The sequence below is a fragment of the Vanellus vanellus genome (genome assembly GCF_965231255.1).
Source record: "Vanellus vanellus genome assembly, chromosome: 2".
Classification (NCBI taxonomy): domain Eukaryota; kingdom Metazoa; phylum Chordata; class Aves; order Charadriiformes; family Charadriidae; genus Vanellus; species Vanellus vanellus.
Window position 1 is genome coordinate 50,063,883 of NC_138906.1, and position 20,836 is coordinate 50,084,718.

General features: G+C 40.2%; 1 protein-coding gene across 1 annotated transcript in view; it reads right to left on the minus strand.

Annotated features, from left to right (window-relative positions):
• Positions 1 to 216: 216 nt before the first annotated feature.
• LOC309669258 (solute carrier family 12 member 7-like) overlaps positions 217 to 20,836 on the minus strand; it is a gene marked incomplete at its 5' end in the record, with an annotated part of 76,723 nt that continues 56,103 nt past the window's right edge. Inside the window, 7 exons of the mRNA XM_082479863.1 lie at positions 217 to 1,365; positions 1,831 to 1,964; positions 5,704 to 5,885; positions 10,327 to 10,434; positions 18,444 to 18,575; positions 18,695 to 18,864; positions 19,199 to 19,394. Coding sequence (XP_082335989.1) covers positions 1,274 to 1,365; positions 1,831 to 1,964; positions 5,704 to 5,885; positions 10,327 to 10,434; positions 18,444 to 18,575; positions 18,695 to 18,864; positions 19,199 to 19,394 — 1,014 coding nt within the window. The 3' untranslated portion in view covers positions 217 to 1,273. The remainder of the gene's footprint in view (positions 1,366 to 1,830; positions 1,965 to 5,703; positions 5,886 to 10,326; positions 10,435 to 18,443; positions 18,576 to 18,694; positions 18,865 to 19,198; positions 19,395 to 20,836) is intronic.

Sequence of the window (20,836 nt, forward strand, 5' to 3'; positions counted from 1 at the left end):
CTTTGTGTTCCCTCTGTTGCTTGTGCATCAAACTACAGGGGTTGGTAACGGCACTTTTAGTTTTTGCTGTTTAACTTTGATTTGCTTTGCCTGAGACAGCTACAATAGAAGCCCTGGCCTTGACCCTAGTCTGGTGTTTGGGCCCTGCATCACTGCTGTCTCAGTCTGAGCAACAAAGATGTTGACTGTATTATATCTATTACATATTATATATTATTATACATATTTAAATAAAACCATTCTTTTTAGAGTAGAACAATCTTCCTATACCCAAACACTTCTGATACCCAAAACACTCTTAAAACATTTACAAAACTAATCAGTGTCTGAAAAGGGGCTTCTGACAGAAGCAAAAAGTTTATATTGGGCACCTTAACTAAATTGTTCAACAATTTCAAATGAAAAACACTTAAGAGGTTGTTCAGTTCAGAAAAGCAGATTTTAAACAGTAGCACATACATACAACATTTTCAAAATATACATATTTGAAAACAAAAGACTGCACTTCATTAGTCACCCTGCTGTGGTTTATCGATTTTTACAATTATAGGAAGGCTATGGTGCAGTAACTCCACTTGGTGCAAATATGAGTTGGATGCTCTTAGGTTTCACTGGTAGAATTGTACTATATACCATAACTGCTAATAGCTCATGAAAAAATTAAACACATAACTTGTCAATTTACTGTCACCTGGAGGCTTCAGCTATCTAAGTATTTTAAACAGAGAGATGTTATTTAAAAAAAGTGTGGCGATCATGAACTTCATGGAAACACTTTATGCACATAATATACAAATTTGAGTGATTGTATACATTTCTGAATGAAGCTTCCTGAGCCGGGACTAATCGCAACGGAAGCAACATAGCAGCATTTTGGTAAGGGAGGAAGCCAACTTTTCCTAAAATCTTTCCCTTTTATTTAGATAGAGAACAAAGATTAAAATCATCAGAGATTGCTTACATTTCTATGTTTAAAAATACCATTTCTTGTGTTTCACCACAGTTTAACAAGTATCAGAATATAGTACACAAATATCCTAACTCATCCACCTTTTATTAATTCACTACAGAAATTTTTCTACATAAATCTACCTTCTTAAAATATAATTTAAATGTAACTTTTTAATAGAAAAAACAGAACACATCATGGGAAGATTCAGCTTGCAGGTAATTTTCAATGCACTAGAACTCTTAATGAAGCTGCTCAAATCATGGCAAATAACTTTGTTTTCTTATTGGAGGGTAGGGGTGTCAAACAAAATGTGCAACCATGTTAAGAATAAATGGTGATCACTTCACGTCCACTGCCTCTGACCAGGAGAACTCTATCTAGACCTTCTGTGAGAACTTCCAAAAACTCCATGTCTGAAATATTAAGTCAAGGAATTTATTCAGAAAAGAAAAAAATAGCCATTAATATCTCAAAAACGTCTGACATTAAATGCAAAAAATAAAAGTTAAATAATTTCATCAAGGACTTATCCTGTGTCACCCTTTATTGTCCCGTTATGTAATCCACCTGCTTGCTCAAGTGGAAGAGAGTACTACTTTGAGGGAAATTTCTAGTTCTGCCCCACTCACCTACAGAAAAGATAAAAATAGAGATTTTAAAATAAGTTCAAAATTTTTGAATGCTTTACATCAATTCAATAAAACACCTACCACTATCAACATTTCTTAAAACTCTGTGGAATCAAAAGTAATTTTCTCAAAGGCAAACTTATGCTTATAATGGTTACTAATGGTTATCCCAACAAGTAGACAATGGCACAATCACAAAAATCAAACTCCTGATTTCAAAAAATATGGAAGCAATATAGTGGAGGATACAGTTTTCATCCCCTTTTCTGTTTTTAGGAGGTCCAGGCATATTCAGGAGAACTAGCTGAGCATGCTGTGATTTATTAAGCACTACTCCATTGAGCTTCACAGCGGTGTGCATTCTTCTCACATTTGACTGATTCCTAGCATGCAAACAAACATGTTTTTAAGTATTGTCACAATTGTATTTGAATTATATGTTATGTATTTGAATTTATAAGTTTAATCTATATACACGTAGAATAAGCCATTTTCATGGACACCAGTATTTGTATACATTCAAAACAAGTTTGAGAAAATGCAATATCTAAAGATTTTTTCTTTTGAAAAGAACATTTAACTCAAATTCAAGCAATTCTAAACAGATTGCCAAAATGCACAAGTCTCCCAATTGTCAGTTACTTTACAAAGATGAGGCAAAAACTTAATTTCAATAGAAATTAAGTTTAGTCAAAAACACTGAGAATCCAGTTTATTGAATGATATAAAAAAAGTAACTGGATCTGTGTAAGAAGTTCCAAACAAAGGAATTGCAGGATGCAATGGAAAGATTATGGTATTTATGTTGTACAGTACAAGACATGCTCCTTTGGAAACATTACAAAATTACTATAAGCCTGGTGAAGAAAATTCAGAAACAGCATAGAATTTATGAAAAAAAACCTATTAGTTTCTCATGTTATAAGAGTAAGACAGTAAGCAATGAACTGAAATTGAGCCTCTCCATTTACATTATCAAAATCAACTAATGCTTTGCTTGTTGTATCCACAAATACAGTTGTTGGAAATTTGTGCACAAGAGGAAGAAATTGCTAGGACTTCAGATATTTCCTTATTTCAGGACCTACCTTGAATGGTTCAGTTGCTCTTCAGAACAAAAAATAATAGTTTCCCTATAGTTCCTGAGAAACTGCCATCTGTGTAAAACTAGCCAAGACTGGAAATAAGTCATAAGCTGAAGTGCAAAAGAAATGTCCAGACTCTACCTAATCCCATTTATCCAAAAGATCTGCTGTCCAAAAGTAGATTCTCTACAAGTGAAGTGAGTCACTTCAAAGGGTATCTCAGAAACACAGGTGACAGCACATTTCAAGAACGGAGAGACTGACATGCTGATATAAGACACTTTATCACTCTATCTTGTGTAATTTTCTTAGCACTATAACTAAGTCTCACAGTACAAGCACAACTATACCCTGCTCAACTGGGCTCACATATTGTCCTATGGCAGAGAGAGGACTGGCAGGTTAGTAGCAGCAGGACATAAGACATCCTCTGAAGTGCTCGATCAATCTGGCATCTTTTGAATTCCACTAACAGCAATCAAAATTACAGCACAAACCCCAGCTCTGTATCAGCTCAAGTAAACAATAAAAATTAATGAGATCTTCTCCCAGAAGAAAAACTTCTAGGAGGCCAAAATTTACAAAAGGAAACACACAACTTTGTTCTACTACCAGAGGTCATTTCAGGGTGACTATGCCAACACTTACTCCTAGAATCTTCTAGCAAGATGAGGCCACACTCATATAAATAAGCGTGGGGTTGAGAACAGCAGCCAGATAGAGGTTCCTTCAAACACAAGGGACCATGAAAGATGGAGAATCTTGGGAGTATATGCACTTGTGTTCTACTATGTTCATTTTTTTTTTTTTTTTGTTTTACTATTAGGGGAAAAGCCATTAACAGGATACTAGGAGAAGTAGCAGGTTTCATTTTGCATTTTCATCCCTAATTTTGCAGGGACAGTTAGAAAAAAAGTAATTTTGTCTGAAGTTTAGAGGCCAGTGCAGACCAGCCACATCAATACCAACTGATTCTCCCCCCATGCCACGTTTTCCCTCAAACCTTTCCCAAAACTGAGTTTATCAATCCCTCCGGGGGGGGGGGGGGGGGGGGGTGGAGGTTCTGTCACAGCAGCCATCTATCCTAAAAACTAACTGTAAAGAAGACACATATATGGAACAACAGAATACATGAAGGTCAGTTTTCCAGAAGCAGAACAGCAGCTTGAGAAGACCAAGGAACAACTATGAAGAAAGAGACACTGGTGTATAACTGAAGAAGCGTATAAATATTGAAGTATAAACACTGTTAAACTAAAGGTAAAATGCAGGGGAAACATGGAGGATATTATTTCTACAAATGCGTAGGTTGGTAGAAGGGAGACAAGAACTGGCATTTGATGAAATGTGAAAGTTCCCTTTGTGAACAAATTCATCCTTATTGCTCAAGTAGTTGTATCACAATGTGGGTTATTTTTCTGGAACAAAGATATATTCACTTTTTAATGTGGTTAACTAGAGAACTCAATATTACACTGGTGCAGAGGAGTACTGTCAAGTTTTACATTCTTACAGAAACTAAAATACGTGTTCTGTGACTTACCTTGAATGGAAAGTTGATGATATTTAAAAGAAAACATTAACAAGCCACAATGAAGACTATTTTTCAGTGATAAATGATAAATCACAGTGTATAAAACAAGGTACAAAAGAATACATGCACTGCAAATCATGATTTAGGAAACACGCATACAATGTACAAGACCACAAGAACCAGGGAACACAGCCTACATTGCTTAAGTGAAATGAAATTTAGACTTACAGATTTCCCCATTCTCTACATGGAAGGGAAGCAAATGAACAGAAAAAAAATATTTATGCCATCAGGTACATTTTTAATTCAACAATACTAACATATTGTACAGGCACACCATGTTTGAACTGTAATTTCCACCGCCCAACCACATATAGTAGTTTTAAAATAATACTATCTGAAGTCTGTGTCGTGCACAATTCTAAAGAACAGGAAATATTTCCAAGATATTAACAAAAGACCCCCCGCTAAGAATTAGAGTATAACACAGCACAGAATAAAAACAGTGCTTTAAAAGCATGAGCAAGATGATGTTTGGAATTTGCAGAAGGCAAACTGTTTCTAAATAGCTCAGAGCAAATCCACAAAATAACTTAGGGTTTTAAGATGCCGATTCTAAGTGTACCTTCTAACTCTACTGTATAGAAGTCCTAAGTTTAAGATATGTATCCTTTAAATATTAAGGTTTCCCTTGACATCCACAGTTTTGCTTTGGGCATGTGCAGAAAATAGTCTACGCCATGCTTATAACTGCATTCTTCCATAACTCAGAAAAGATGTATGTGTGTTCTTGAAACACAACATGTGGAAGCAAACAAGCTGATGTCTTTCTGTCATTGATTTATGTCTACTACATCAGGCTTGACACAGCTCTTATCTATTAAGTGACTTGTATTTAAGAAAAAGATATTAAGGAATATTTCAACAGGAAAAACTTAATGTAACAAGACATGTATATAAGCACAAGTTTTATATTGATTTAATTTACAGAATGAAGGTCCGCTTGGAAAAAAAAGAGACATAAAAGAAAAATCTCCACCCAAAAATGAAAACATAACCTAAATGTCTTGAAAGAGTCTTTCTGCTTCTCTGGTACACCCTCCACCCCAACCAAACACAGTAAATGAGACAGGAAAATTAGAGTAATTCGTCACCCACAGGAAGAAAGAAAACACAAAAGTTAACATTAAGTATTTTAACACATACGCTTTCTGGTACAATCCAGAAGTTGAGTTTACAGCTCGAAGTCTGTCATATTTAGGCTTAATTCACAACATTGTTGTGAATGACTCTTCACAGTTATTGTTCCACCCAAGTCCATGCTAGTTTCATAAGAATGGTATGTAAGCGAATTGCGTGGAAAGATTATGTTTGTACTCAACTTTAAACAAACCAGAATCTCTTAAAAAACTAACCCCAGAACAACAAGAAAACAACAAATAAAAAAACCATACACTAAAATACACACAAATACAAAACTCCAAACAACACATGTATACTTACGGCTTCATGTTGAAAATATCTTTAAAGCCAGACACATTTGAATCTTTGTTTTTATGCTTTTCAGCTACAAACTTTTCTTTAGTCCAGGTCATTTGCACTTTTTCTGGCACAGCAGCAGCCACACTTGCTTTGATCGCTGGAGCTGAGTGTGAGGCAGTGTTCCTGTCATGGATCAGCTGAGCCTGGCCACAAAACAATCACCCCAAAATTCAGCCAAAAAGAGCATTTGTAGAGTACATGTTATCAAAATTCTGAAAAGGAATTTCAAAGCAGTGGAACAAAAGAAGATACAGAAAAATGCACCTTACTTTGTGAACAAATACCAGACTGTTATGACTTCAGCATGAAATGAAACTGCTTGTAAAAATGTAGTCATTTGTTTATATTTGCAGGATTACATCTGGGCTGGGACATTATTTTTGTAATGAACTAAAGTGAGGTTGAATCCAGCCTGAGACTACTTTATTAACACCAGCAGATTTTGCCAGTGAAAAACATGAAAGCCCGTGCTCTCATTCTTCGTCAATTACATTGCTATTTTCTCAGATACTATCATAATCACTGTCCATTTCACATGCCTTTAGCTGATCTACCAGCCTGACTCTAATGATCCCAGTAAGACAACATTGGACCAGCTGAAGGCTAACTATATTCCATTGGACTTGCATGCATAAATAATCCATATTACATAACAAAAGTAAATCAATCTAACCATAGAATGGTTTAGGTTGGAAGGGACCTTAAATTAAATATCATCTAGTTCCAATTCCCCCTGAAGGGGCCTTCTCTTCCTTTATAATAGCAGAAACTCAAATCAGAACTTTAAGAAACCAGTATTGTTGTTCCCACACGCATACACATTTCCCTGTTTTTCATTTCCCATTCCCCTTGGTCTTCTTGAGGAGAGAAGGAAGAAATATTTAACACATTATCTACTTACTTCCCCTCATAACACTTTGCCCATTGGCTTCTGTATTTCTGTCAAAAGCAACACAAATACAGTACTTTAGAATCTTAAAATCCTAACTGAATTGGTATGGGGGGAGGATTGTTTTTGTGTTTTGGGGTGTTCTGGTTTTGGGGTGCTTGGGTTTTTTTTTTGTGTGTGTGTGTGTACGATCGCTTTAGTGGTTTGTTGTTATGGGGGAAGGTTGTTTGGTTTTCTTTTTGTTTGTTTTTAAAAGTCTCTCTTCAAAGACTTCTTTAAAACATGAATTGAAGCTCCTGTTCCACTTGGAAACCTCAATTATTCACATGTTAGTGATGGTCATTTCCCTCCATATATACAATGATTCATAAGAATTAATTTCATTCAGGTCAATCAAAAGCATGCATAAAATCAAAGCAGATGAGAAAACTACTTCCTACCTGTGAACAGCGATTTCCCTAGTGGTTCACAAACTGTAATTGCAGCTGGTTTTAAATGCCTAAGACCTTCTGTATTTTTCCTAAATTATTTCCCTAGTCCCTATCCTTCAGGATTCCCAATCCTAGAGTTCAAGTCTGAGGTTCACATAAATATTTATTTGTTTGATGGTCTTCATATCGTCCCAGAAGACTAAATCACAAGTCAAGACTATGAATCAGAAGTTACTGTGAATACAGTTCTATCATGAGAATGGAAAAAGCTAACAAATACATGCAGATACTACACATGCCATACAGCAGTATCCAATGAACTACAGTTTCAAACTAACAACTGCAAGATGAGTTCATCTTCAATGGAAGAAAGTTCACCACCTTTAGAAACACAGTGAGGCCAAGAGAAATTCTGGACCAATAGCACACACTTATAAAAATGCACAGACCGCAAAAGCAGATTTGTATCATAGCTTGTTATAAACTTGGTTTGTTTTCACAAATATGCCATTTGTTTATATATACTATGGGGCTCTTTTTGAAATATTTAGCAGTAGTTATGAATTATCTTTACAGAGATTTGTGAAAACACGAAGTCAATTGAATCCTTTAGTCTATATGGGAACCTCAAATATTCACGTGTTTGTGGGAGTCCCTTCATATATGTGATGATTCAGATGAATTGATTTTATTCACTTACAATCAAAAGTATGAAAAAAAAATTAAGCAGATGAGAAAGCTGCTTTCCAACTCTAAACACCAACTTATTTCCCAGTGATTCAGAAACTATAATTGTGCTCCTCACCTACATGCACCCACGTTTCTGCCAATCTTACCTAGCAGCAGCAATCTGCACAACAGCACTTGTGCTTCGCAACCCAACACAAAATAGTGGTGGAATGGATGACTGCCTTCCCACAGCTCTAACAATATCACTGTCTCACCCAACAGTCATTAGTCAGGACCAGCCAGAGAAGGAAGCAAACGAGGCTCTACATTTTCTTTCATCTTTGCAGCACTATTGTCAAAGTAAAATAAACACTTGGCAGTTGTAGCTAAGTCTGCAAATCTCAGCTTTGCAGGCATGTATTATATTTACACTTGAATAGAAGCAAATCAACCAAGTTTCTCAAAAAAGGAAATTAAAATCCAATGAGTCCCCATGCCCCAGTTCCACAAGAAAACCCAGGGGCAAGATCAAATAAATTTCCATTAAAAAAAAAAAAGTCAGAAGGTGGGAAGGTGAAGGTGATTCATCAGGGATAACAGCATGCCTATGAGGGGAACAGCAGAAGAATGCCATACAAAAACAAGTTCTCCTCTTTGTGAAGGTTTCAACCTCGTTTTAAGAGGTACAAGCACAAAAGTGAGGTTAAAATACTAATCTTGGTGGTAACAGGAAGAAAAAAACGCAACCAACTACAAGCACCTTTCAAAGCTGGAATGTCAGGGTTGTATTTGAATGTCTGGAGACAATGAAAACAACAAAAATGATAATTTGAGCTAGTGATACTAGTGAGAAATGTTTGGACATCATCATATAACTGGAGGGGATGATTCAGGTCATTTCAGAGAAGATAATCAGATTACAAAAGGGCCTGGCCCACTGAGTGCTTATACTCAACTTGTAGCTCCAGAGGAAGCGAAGGCATAACTAAACAACGTTTTCTGATGAAAATACAAAAGAACAGGATAAATTAAGATAGCCTAATCAGAAATAACAGATGAAGATGGCTTTTATTCTTGGACAAGGCAGGAAATAAGCACTAGATGTTCTTGGAATTAAAGGATTTTATTTCAGACTGTGAAATAAATTCAATGGTATTTTGAACACCTCAGATTTTACCCTGCCTGATCTGAAGGAATAAACTGAAGCTATAACGGTGACGGTTACATTCAGATAAAAGTGAGTAATTAAAAAAAAAAAAACAATACATGGGGGAAGGAGGAGAGAGAATAGAAGAAAGAAATGAAAGACTTTCAGGCAAACAACACTGAAGTAGCGTAGATTCCATCCAACTCAAGGAGCTGAGAAAGAATTCTTTTGTCTCCACTACAACTTACATGTTATAGACTACAAAGCCTTATGTGCTTGGGCAACTTGTAAAGCATTCATGAGTAAGTTAAATCCTTAAAAACCTACTGTAGATTGATTAATCACTCAAACTCCACTGGAAAAATACTAGTGTTCAATAAAGAAATGAGAAAAAAATAGAAACACTGAGTAAGGAGTACAAGAGAGCTTGTTTTTTACTGAAAGGATGTTAGGCAGGCTCAGGTCAAAAGAAAACTAATGTGACACAGATAAGAGGATTTACAGCAGCACATTTTTGTAGCAATACAAGGCATCTTTAGGAACCTTAAAAAACATCCTGTGAAATGGAAAAAAGAATAAATAAGGAGAGAATAAAAAAAAAACAACTGCATGGACTTGTACAATTAACACTGAGAAGGCTTAGGCATTAAATGAGTCACAATTATCACTAGACAGAAAAAAAAGTCACATGAAAAAAATTCTAGTTATTTTATGAATGAGAGCAGTATCTTACTTGGCATGGGAGGGAGCATTTAATTCCTTTTACATCACTAAGAATTGTTGATAATAATGGCATAGTTAACAAAAGCAAATGAGGGGGTAGAAACCAAAAGAAAAAAGAAAGAGATTTAGAAGTTAAAAATATTCATGAAAATACAGCTGCACGAATCTTGTCACTGCAATGTGCAAAACACCACCAGGGACTAGTAAGGGTAGGGGAGCAACAAACATAGCATTCCCATCTGGATATCACAGGTTTATAGGTTAGTCAGCCTAATTTTGGCTCCAGAAACAACAATTATTTGACACATAAAACATTCAAAATAATGCAAAAACTAAAAAAATAGTCAGTGTGAATTGAAGACCACCAAATCACAAGCAAAGCTAATCATCCTGGTTCAATAATCATGATCCTTAGCTACCAATATATGTCAAGTTTGAAAATGCTCTGAATATATTCCACACTGATGCTCAAACGTTCTGCTGGTAAATACTTGCACTAATCTGAGCCAGAACAGGAAAACTCTAAATATCTATTCAAATAAGAAAAGACTTAAATTTTTTTTCCACAGTATTTTAATCTTGCAAGTGAAACCTGCTGTAGAGAAACTAACATAGAAAGCAGTTTTAAAAGCTTTTGACTAGTTTATAAACTGACTAGAAGCCCCGGCCAAGAAATACTACTTTCAGATTTTTCACAGAACGTATTGCCAAGCCAAAGTCTGTACCTCTCTCTCCCTTTCATTCTTTGATAGCTGCATCTGTTTTAGCATCTGAGATCGCTGTTCCATCATAAGTGTCTTCTCATATGTGAATGCAGAAATATCATTTTCAAACTGCAAAAGAGATTGGCATTAGAAACATCAGAAGAAAAGTACTACTTAGAAGAATAATGTTTACACAGTGTACCACATTCATTCCTGCATTCATTCAGTCCTGGATGAATTTATGGCATTAGAGCAATTCCATGCATATAGTTGATTTCTGTCTTAAAACTTCATCTTCAAACAGCAGTCTTGCACAATGAACTATCCTACTACACCAATATAAATACAATTTTTATCTAAATTTGAGGTGCTTGGGACAGAACTTCCATTGTTCTGTTCCAACTGGGCTGCAGAAATGAGAAAGGGTTGAAAGAACTTATTTAAACCGGGTCTGCATTGCTGCCTTCTGAACACGTGTGCACACTTGTTTCCTTAAAAATTGTTTAGAGCCACAAAATAACACATTGTCCTTTTACAAGTGAGAAATGTTCACAAACAAAAGCATTTATGAAGAAACTGCATATATTCTTACATCAGCTGAAAGCTAAAATACAACATAAAAGTCTACAGCAGCTATCTGTGTTGTCGCTGACTCAGTGTGTCTTATCTTTTGGAAGATTTTGGGGGTTAAATAAGACCCATATAATAAAAGAATAAGTTGTGCTTCATATACTATCTTCCGCTTGAAATTCAACCAAGGCTGTGCCTTTTTTACAGCACTCTGTTTGCCTTCTTTCACCTGCATGTGCCACAGCATTTTAGTCTTTTATATACATGTCGTGGTTTGGCCTCAGCCAGCAACAGAGAACCACGCAGCCGCTCACTCGACTCCCACAGCCGTGGGAAAAATCAGCAGAAAAGGGCAAAACTCGTGGGTTGAAATATTATAATTTAACAGAACAGACAAAGGGAAAAAAGAAAGAAAAGAAAGAAAGAAAAACAATAACACCGGTATAGGAATACAAGAACGCGATTACAGTACCGCCGCGAAGCGCACCGACCGAACCCGCACCGCCGCAACCCGCCCCCGAGTGGCGACTGACTCCCCCGCCCCGGCTAGCTCCTTTTATAGCGGGGCATGGGTCACGTGGTATGGAATACGTGCCTCCCCTGCCGGCTCCTTGGAAATTAACCCCATCCTTGCCGGAACCAGGACATTATCCACCCCTTATTCCATACCATCTATGTCATGCCCAGATCTTTCAGTTCCCATAGTCTATGAGCCATCCCTTAAAAATGTCCATTAAGCTCACGTAGTCCATGACGGTAGGCTCCAGCAGTGAGAACAGTCTCTCAGGGCACATAAGATGATGTGTAGTGCTGAACTGGTGGGTGCTGTATTTGAAGCTCGTGACTGGGGAATGCAATACAGTCCATGCCCATGGTCCACAGGTTGAAGATGTCGATCTCAAGGAAAATTGCTGGGCGCCAGATACTGAGATCAATTCTTATTACATCATAAAATTATTCACTGGCTATTCTCACCCAAAATCAAATCCCCATGAGGTACGCATCGGACTTCCCCATCCTCTCGCATCACCCACCAAGTGCACCCGGGTCCTTGTGCAAAAGCAATCCCACGGATGGGTTTGCCTTTGCCTGAGGCAGGGCTAACCCAGACTGTCTTTCCTAACATATTCTTCATATGCACTACAGGGACTTTATCCCCTTCTACTGTACGTGGAAGTTTTGATTGGGCAGGGCCAGCTCGATTGGCAGATCCCCTAGTGTTAACTAACCAGGTGGCTTTTGCTAAATGGGTATCCCAATGTTTGAAGGTCCCACCCCCCATGGCTCTCAGGGTAGTCTTTAGCAGTCCATTATATCGTTCTATCTTACCCGAGGCTGGTGCGTGATAAGGAATGTGATATACCCACTCAATGCCATGCTCTTTGGCCCAGGTGTCTATGAGGCTGTTTCGGAAGTGAGTCCCGTTGTCCGACTCAATTCTTTCTGGGGTGCCATGTCGCCATAGGATTTGCTTTTCAAGGCCCAGGATAGTGTTACAGGCGGTGGCATGGGGCACAGGGTATGTTTCCAGCCATCCAGTGGTTGCTTCCACCATTGTGAGCACGTGGCGCTTGCCTTGGCGAGTTTGTGGGAGTGTGATATAATCAATCTGCCAGGCCTCCCCATATTTATATTTTAGCCATCGTCCTCCGTACCAAAGAGGCTTTAACCGCTTGGCTTGCTTAATGGCAGCACACGTTTCATATTCGTGGATAACCTGTGCAATAGTGTCCATGGTCAAGTCCACCCCTCGGTCACGAGCCCATCTATATGTTGCATCTCTTCCTTGATGGCCTGAGGCATCGTGGGCCCACCGAGCTATGAATAGTTCACCCTTATGTTGCCAGTCCAGATCCACCTCAGCCACTTCAATTTTAGCAGCCTGATCTACCTGCTGGTTGTTTTGATGTTCCTCAGTGGCCCGATTCTTGGGGATGTGGGCATCTACATGACGTACTTTCACAACCAGATTCTCAATCCGAGCAGCTATATCTTGCCACAGTTCAGCAGCCCAGATGGGCTTACCTCTGCGCTGTCAGTTGTTCTGCTTCCACTGCTGTAACCACCCCCACAGAGCATTTGCCACCATCCATGAATCAGTATAGAGGTAAAGTACCGGCCATTTCTCTCGCTCAGCAATGTCCAAAGCCAGCTGGATGGCTTTTACCTCTGCAAACTGACTCGACTCACCTTGTCCTTCAGTGGCTTCTGCAACTCGTCGTGTCGGATTCCACACAGCAGCCTTCCACTTTCGATGCTTTCCCACAATTCGGCAGGACCCATCAGTGAACAGGGCATGTTTCTTCTCATTTTCTGGCAGTTCATTATACGGTGGGGCCTCTTCTGCACGCGTCACCTCTTCCTCTAGTGATATTCCGAAATCTTTGCCTTCTGGCCAGTCCATGATTACTTCCAGTATGCCTGGACGACTGGGGTTTCCCATTCGAGTTCGCTGGGTGATCAGTGCAATCCACTTACTCCACGTAGCATCAGTTGCATGATGTGTGGCAGGGATCCTTTCTTTGAACATCCAGCCCAGCACTGGCAGTCAAGGTGCTAAGAGGAGCTGTGCTTCAGTGCCAACCACCTCCGAAGCAGCTCAAACCCCCTCGTATGCTGCCAATATCTCCTTTTCTGTTGGGGTATAGCGGGCTTCGGATCCTCTGTATCCCCGACTCCAGAACCCCAGGGGTCGACCTCGAGTCTCCCCTGGTGCTTTTTGCCAGAGGCTCCAGGTAGGGCCATTCTCCCCGGCTGCAGTGTAGAGCACATTTTTAACGTCTTGTCCTGCCCTGACTGGCCCCAGCGCTACTGCATGAACTATTTCCTGCTTAATTTGTTCGAAAGCTTGTCGTTGCTCAGGACCCCACTTAAAATCATTCTTTTTCCGCGTCACTTGATATAGAGGGCTCACAATCAGACTGTAATTTGGAATATGCATCCTCCAAAAACCCACAACACCTAAGAAAGCTTGTGTTTCCTTTTTACTAGTCGGTGGGGACATAGCTGCTATTTTATTGATCACATCCATTGGGATCTGACGGCGTCCATCTTGCCACTTTATTCCTAAAAATTGGATCTCCTGTGCAGGTCCCTTAACCTTACTTCGTTTTATGGCAAAGCCAGCTTTCAGAAGGATTTGAACTATTTTATTCCCTTTCTCAAAAACTTCTTCTGCTGTGTCGCCCCATACAATGACGTCATCAATGTACTGCAAATGTTCTGGAGCTTCACCCTGTTCCAGTGTGGCCTGGATCAGTCCATGACAAATGGTGGGGCTGTGTTTCCACCCCTGGGGCAGTCGATTCCAGGTGTACTGGATGCCCTTCCAAGTGAAAGCAAACTGTGGCCTGCACTCTGCCGCCAAAGGGATTGAGAAGAATGCATTGGCGATATCAATCGTTGCATACCACTTGGCTGCCTTCGACTCCAGTTCGTATTGAAGCTCTAGCATGTCTGGCACAGCAGCGCTCAGCGGTGGTGTGACTTCATTCAGGCCACGATAATCCACTGTTAGCCTCCACTCTCCATTAGATTTTCGCACTGGCCATATGGGACTATTAAAGGGTGAGCGAGTCTTGCTAATCACTCCTTGAGTCTCTAGTTGAGGAATCAACTTATGGATGGGAATCACAGAGTCTCGGTTAGTACGATATTGCCGTCGATGCACCGTTGTGGTAGCAATCGGCACCTGTTGTTCTTTGACCCTCAAAAACCCTACCACAGAGGGGTCCTCTGAGAGACCAGGCAAGGTGGATAACTGTTCAATTTCTTCTGTCTCCAAGGCAGCTATGCCAAAAGCCCACCGATATCCTTTTGGGTCCTTGAAGTATCCTCTCCTGAGATAGTCTATGCCAAGGATGCATGGAGCCTCTGGGCCAGTCACAATGGGATGCTTTTGCCACTCATTTCCAGTTAGGCTTACTTCAGCTTCCAGTACAGTCAACTCTTGTGATCCCCCTGTCACTCCAGAAATACAAATGGGTTCTGCTCCTCTGTAATTTGATGGTATTAAGGTGCATTGTGCACCAGTGTCCACCAGAGCCTTATACTCCTGTGGCTCAGATGTGCCAGGCCATCGAATCCACACAGTCCAATAAACCCGGTTGTCCCTTTCCCCCACCTGGCTGGAGGCAGGGCCCCTCTAATCCTGATCATAGTATACGTTACTCACTTGTTGCAAAAATGATTTGGAAGTCCCTTCAAGAGGATCGGAGGTTAGATCAGGCCTTCCATTCTGTCTGGGGAACTGTCTGCTGGAAACAGGAGCTGCACTTTTTCTGGAGGGATCCCCTTTTGTGTTTGTTCTTCCTTGCAGCTCACGTACCCGTGTCCGTAGTGCTGAGGTAGGTTGTCCATCCCACCTCCTCATGTCCTCTCCGTGGTCACGCAGGTAAAACCACAGGGTGCCTCGTTGTGTGTACCCCCTATACTCTTCCTCTTGAGTAGGGAAACGCCTGCTCCTAATAGCTGAGATGCTGGCCTGTACAGGTGGGGAGTAGGACATACTCTCTTCAAGTTGCTGGACCTTCTGGGACAGTTTCTCCACAGCTGAAACGAGGGGGGAAGATAGGCTTTCTTCATATTGACGGAGTCGTCCAGCCACCTCATCCACCGTTGGTCCCTCTTCACCTCTCCATTCCATCACTGCCAAGGAGTTGGCATATGATGATGGTGCGCTCCGTACAAACTTCCGCCATATGGGCCTCGTGCACTGAACTTCATCAGGATCTGTGGGTAACTGCGCATTATCTGGGTCAAAGTAAATCATCTCTCGTACGGCTAATTCCCTTAGGTACTGGATACCTTTTTCCATGGTGGTCCACTTGCTTGGACGACATACAACATCTTCACTGAAAGGATACCTTTCCCTTACACCTGCCAGGAGTCGCCTCCAGAGGCTGAGGGCTTGTGTCTTTTTCCCAATTGCCTTGTCAATGCCTGCCTCCCTAGACAAGGATCCCAGCTGCTTAGCTTCCCTGCCCTCTAATTCCAAGCTACTGGCCCCGTTATCCCAGCATCGGAGCAGCCAGGTGACAATGTGCTCACCAGGAAGTCGACTGAAATCTTTTCGCATATCTCGCAGCTCACTCAGGGATAGGGATCGGGTTATTACCTCTGGTTCTGTCTCTTCCTCCTGTTCCTTTGATGGCCCTGGTTCATCATCATCCTTTACTATGCAAACTGATTTCTTGGTGTATTTCTTCTTCTGTATAGGAGCAACTGATACTGGCACAGGTTGGTTGTCCGGTTCAGCTGCAGAGCCTGCCACTGGGGTTTGAGTGGCTGCATTGCCTGTCACCAGGGTTTGAGTAGCCACAGTGCCTGCCACTGGAGTTAGAGTAGCCTCATTGTCTGCCACCAGAGTTGGAGTAGGCATAGTGCCTACCACTGGAGTTGGAGTAAGCTTGTCTGCTGGTCTGGCTTTCCCCTCTTTCCCCTGAGGGTCCTGCATAGTACTGAGCAGTGTTTGGTAGATACTGGCCAGGGCCCAACACAGTGCCATAAGTTGTGCCTCTCTGGAATAGCCACAGCATTTTCCTTTGAAATATTCTATTACTTTATCAGGGTCCTGTAGTTGTTCAAGGGTGAAGTCCCAAACCATTGGAGGTGAGAAGTTCTCTAGATACCTGCCCATGTTCTCCCACATCCCATGCCACCCCTGACTATCTGGCCTTGGGACAGATTCCTGAGTGGTAGTCTTAAACAGCTGTTTTACCCTAAAAAAAAATTGAAAAACATTCAGGAGACATAGCAATAGGAACACGCTGGTTTGAGCATCCCAAGGATATTCAAAATTCTCAAGAGGTGTTATACCTGGCCCAAAGGAGAAAAAGGAGGCAAAAGAGCTGGGGAAAGTATCTCCCCCTGTTTCTCCCATAGATTGGGTGTGATTATTGATAACTTCTGAGAGATGGGAACCAAGGTATGGACAGGACAGCAATACTACATAGAAACCCCAACAAAGCCACTTGAATAGTGATGTTGCCATATCATAAGCTGATATTGCACAGGACAGCAAAATTATAGTCCTGATCCCTCTCCCTGAGATAACAAACAGCATCACAGGGAGTACATACAGCATATAAGAATTTACATAACACAGCCATGTAAACAAACGAAGCAACATTGTAACCGGCAACTATTTAACTAATAGGAGAAATACATATAAGAAATCTGTTTTAACAAGCTCTGGTCAGATCTGTCGTTATTACAACCCTTCGTGCCCCACGTTGGGCGCCAAAAAGGACTGTCGTGGTTTGGCCTCAGCCAGCAACAGAGAACCACGCAGCCGCTCACTCGACTCCCACAGCCGTGGGAAAAATCAGCAGAAAAGGGCAAAACTCGTGGGTTGAAATATTATAATTTAACAGAACAGACAAAGGGAAAAAAGAAAGAAAAGAAAGAAAGAAAAACAATAACACCGGTATAGGAATACAAGAACGCGATTACAGTACCGCCGCGAAGCGCACCGACCGAACCCGCACCGCCGCAACCCGCCCCCGAGTGGCGACTGACTCCCCCGCCCCGGCTAGCTCCTTTTATAGCGGGGCATGGGTCACGTGGTATGGAATACGTGCCTCCCCTGCCGGCTCCTTGGAAATTAACCCCATCCTTGCCGGAACCAGGACAATACAGTACTCTAAACAAACCAAACATAAAATACAAGGATTTATCCTACTTCCTAGTTCAAAATGCTAACCAAATTTTTCATAAGTCACTTTTGGAAAAAAAGTAATTTAAACTATTCTTAATGGATGGACGGTTTTATAGATGATTAGGATAAGTGTTTTTAATAGGTTTTGTTCATTCCAGGAACTGGTGGTTGTAGAAGTTTTGAACCAGTTGACCTGTCTTCATTTCACTTCAGAAGGAGTTTAAAAGGCTTTGGGGTGGGTTTTTTTGGTCTTATTTTGGACATTATGCTAGTCACCTTTGAGTGCTGGAAACCAAGCTTTTCCTTAGTTGTCAAAAAAAGCAGGTCTAGACAGACTACAACTTTCGTCCTTTCTCATCAGCAGTTTATGACCAGCATTTTGAAAGGGAATAAAGTTAAAAAGTTCATGTTGTCACTATTGACTGGTGAATCTGTAGCTATATTGTCTTGCTGTTCAGCGCCAAAGAGGCTGACAGTGCCAAAAACAACTGACATACTTTCATGGGGGCCTAAGGATTCCTTATTCCAGAGAGATATTCATGCAGCAGTTGGAGAGATATTCATCCTCTCTCATGCTGGATGCCATGGATTATTAGATTAAGTACATTCAGCCTTCCATTTTTTCCTTCCTGAATGAACTATCTCTATGGACTAGTCTTCATAAATAAAGTAGGCGTTAACACATCAAAATGGTTTATCTGTACTTGACAAAACCATTAAACTCACTACTACGTGCACTAGCATTGTGACATGGTAAGATAATGTTGCTTTAAAAAACTTCATGTTCTTGGTGGGACTGCAATATTTCCTTTTTTATATTTGGGCTAACAGCTCTTGGTCTCAAAAACATCAAATCCGTTTTCCCGAGTTTAGTCTCAATTACACCTAAAAAAAATGTGCAATAGCATACCATTTCAACAACTTCCACTTCAGCATTCAGTCTAAGATGATACAAGAACATCTGAAGATCTTTCTTCATTTGAATGCTATTGTCATCCATTTGAGCAACAGTGAAGATACGCATTTTACATTTTCTCCAAACCTATCAAAAAGATACATTATAACAATTCATAACAGTATTGCTATTATCATGCATAAGTATCAAGGTGAAAGAGTATTTCATTAGAAAATGAAATCACAGCCATTTTCTGTTGTCCTTGCCTTGTGCTGTCGAAGGAGAAAAGGCAATAACATCAGCATACCACCATCATGAACAATCCACCACACATCTATGTTTCCTTCAGTAAAACGTTCTTGATTTGTTGGGAATAAGTCAATGTTTTTAGCCACCAACAGTGCCTGCTGAGCTGCTGTTGTTTCTCGTACAGTGTCTGCAAGGGAAAGCAAGACATTTGATCAAGAACTTCTAGTTTTCATTCACAGCTTTTGTTTTTGTTTTAAATTCAAAAGCTTAAATCCTCCCAGATTCTGCTGAGGCAAAAGAGTAACATCCCAGGTTTAGTGACTAACCTGCTTCACGGAAGAACAAGACAAGCCATGGTTGAAGAAACTGAGGGCTGAGAAAACAAACTCCACATGAAATCAGATGTGGGGAAATATTCAGTTGTCCAACAGATATTCAGCATCACATTTCCTCCACACAGCAAATACAATAATTATATAATTGTATTACAAATGCATATGAGAAAATGAATAAACACATACCAACAAAATTTTTCCATGAGAAACGATTTTCTGTCTGCTTCCATGACTGTGGCCACGCCATCAGGACTGTGTTGTGCTTCATCCCTCCTAGACCAGCTGACTGAATCAAATAGGATATTCCATCTCTGAAATTAGGAGACACCACAATCTGGCAAAATCCTTTAGTCTTTTCTACTCCCATTAAGGCCTTAACATTCTGCAAAAAGATTACACATGGGCAAATACAGTCATCAACACTGCTAATAAATACCATAAGGAGTAACAGCACTAAATATGGGCAAAATATTAGCTATAATGTACAACCAACATCGAGACACCACTCATTCCAAAACAGTGAACATGATTCTATAACAATTAAAACCCAAAACACCCACCTCCCCAAAAGACACCACACACAGGTTTTTCATTACTTTAATTATTCAGCCTTTTATTTCTAAAGAAGAATGAAGAAGATATGAGTAAAGCCACACTGACAAAGATAAATAAAGTAACACTGCTTCAGGTAAAGTCAAAACTGCTGACAGACAAAGCACCATACCTTTGGAATGACAAGTCCTTTCCTTTGGAATTGGATTGGTTTGGAAAAATGTGACACCAAGGACTTTAAGATTTGGCAGCCTCTTTTTCTAAACAACTTTCATGTTAAGAGGACGATTATTTATCGACTCCCAACATGGAAAGATAAACGTGCAGGAGACAATTGTAATCACTACCTGAATAATGACATGATAAACTGGCTGGATTAAATCTTACACCACTTTCTTTTCAAGATGGCTCCCCTTGTTTTAAACACTGACAAACATACAGACACATAACCAAGTAATTTAAAAGTAGCATTCAAAATGCTATTAAGGTTGACACAGGAACATCAGCTTTGGCGTATTCTATGTTTCAACGACATGACTATAAAAATCCCATCATTACCAATGACTTGTGTGGGAGATCAGCATGGCTTCAGAAGGAAGAACCAGCACATCAAAATTTGGAATTTTGGAAAAACTGATACAAAATTGGTTTTTCAGGCAGATGCCAAAATTGCAGACAGAATGGAAACAGTGTAAAAAGAGATAACTGCAAAGAACTCAGACAGGACGGGCTGTAACTCAAGGCCAGAGCGGGAGGCTAGTACAGGTTGGTCTAGGAGGTTAAGCACACGATCATGAGACTGATACGAAAGGAATCTGCAGGACGAAGCACAAGGCTCGCCCAAAGAATAACAAGGCAGCCCCATCAGGAAGAGAAAATAAACCACCAAGGGCTCTCAGGACCACTGCTAAGGAGGAAAGCGCATGTGCAGCTGGGAGCGGTTAATGAAATAATTTTCATATGTATAAATCATATGAATATGTAAAGCCTATGATATATAAATAGGGTTTAGCTAGAAGCTGTGGTATGCACACTGGGCAGAGTGATCCCCTGTGCATCGAGCACTGCAATAAAAAGAACGCCTGCTTCTTAATACTACATTGGTATTAAGGAGTTTATTCACGATTTTGGTGACAAAACCAAAATTCCTATCAAAACCCATCAGGAACAGATTTGATCACAGAGTGCCTAGCACTGGCTCATTGTGGCTTCACATCAGAAATCTGTTTAGTAGAGCAAAAAAGTCTTCAGAGAATTTGGTAGCAAAGCTAA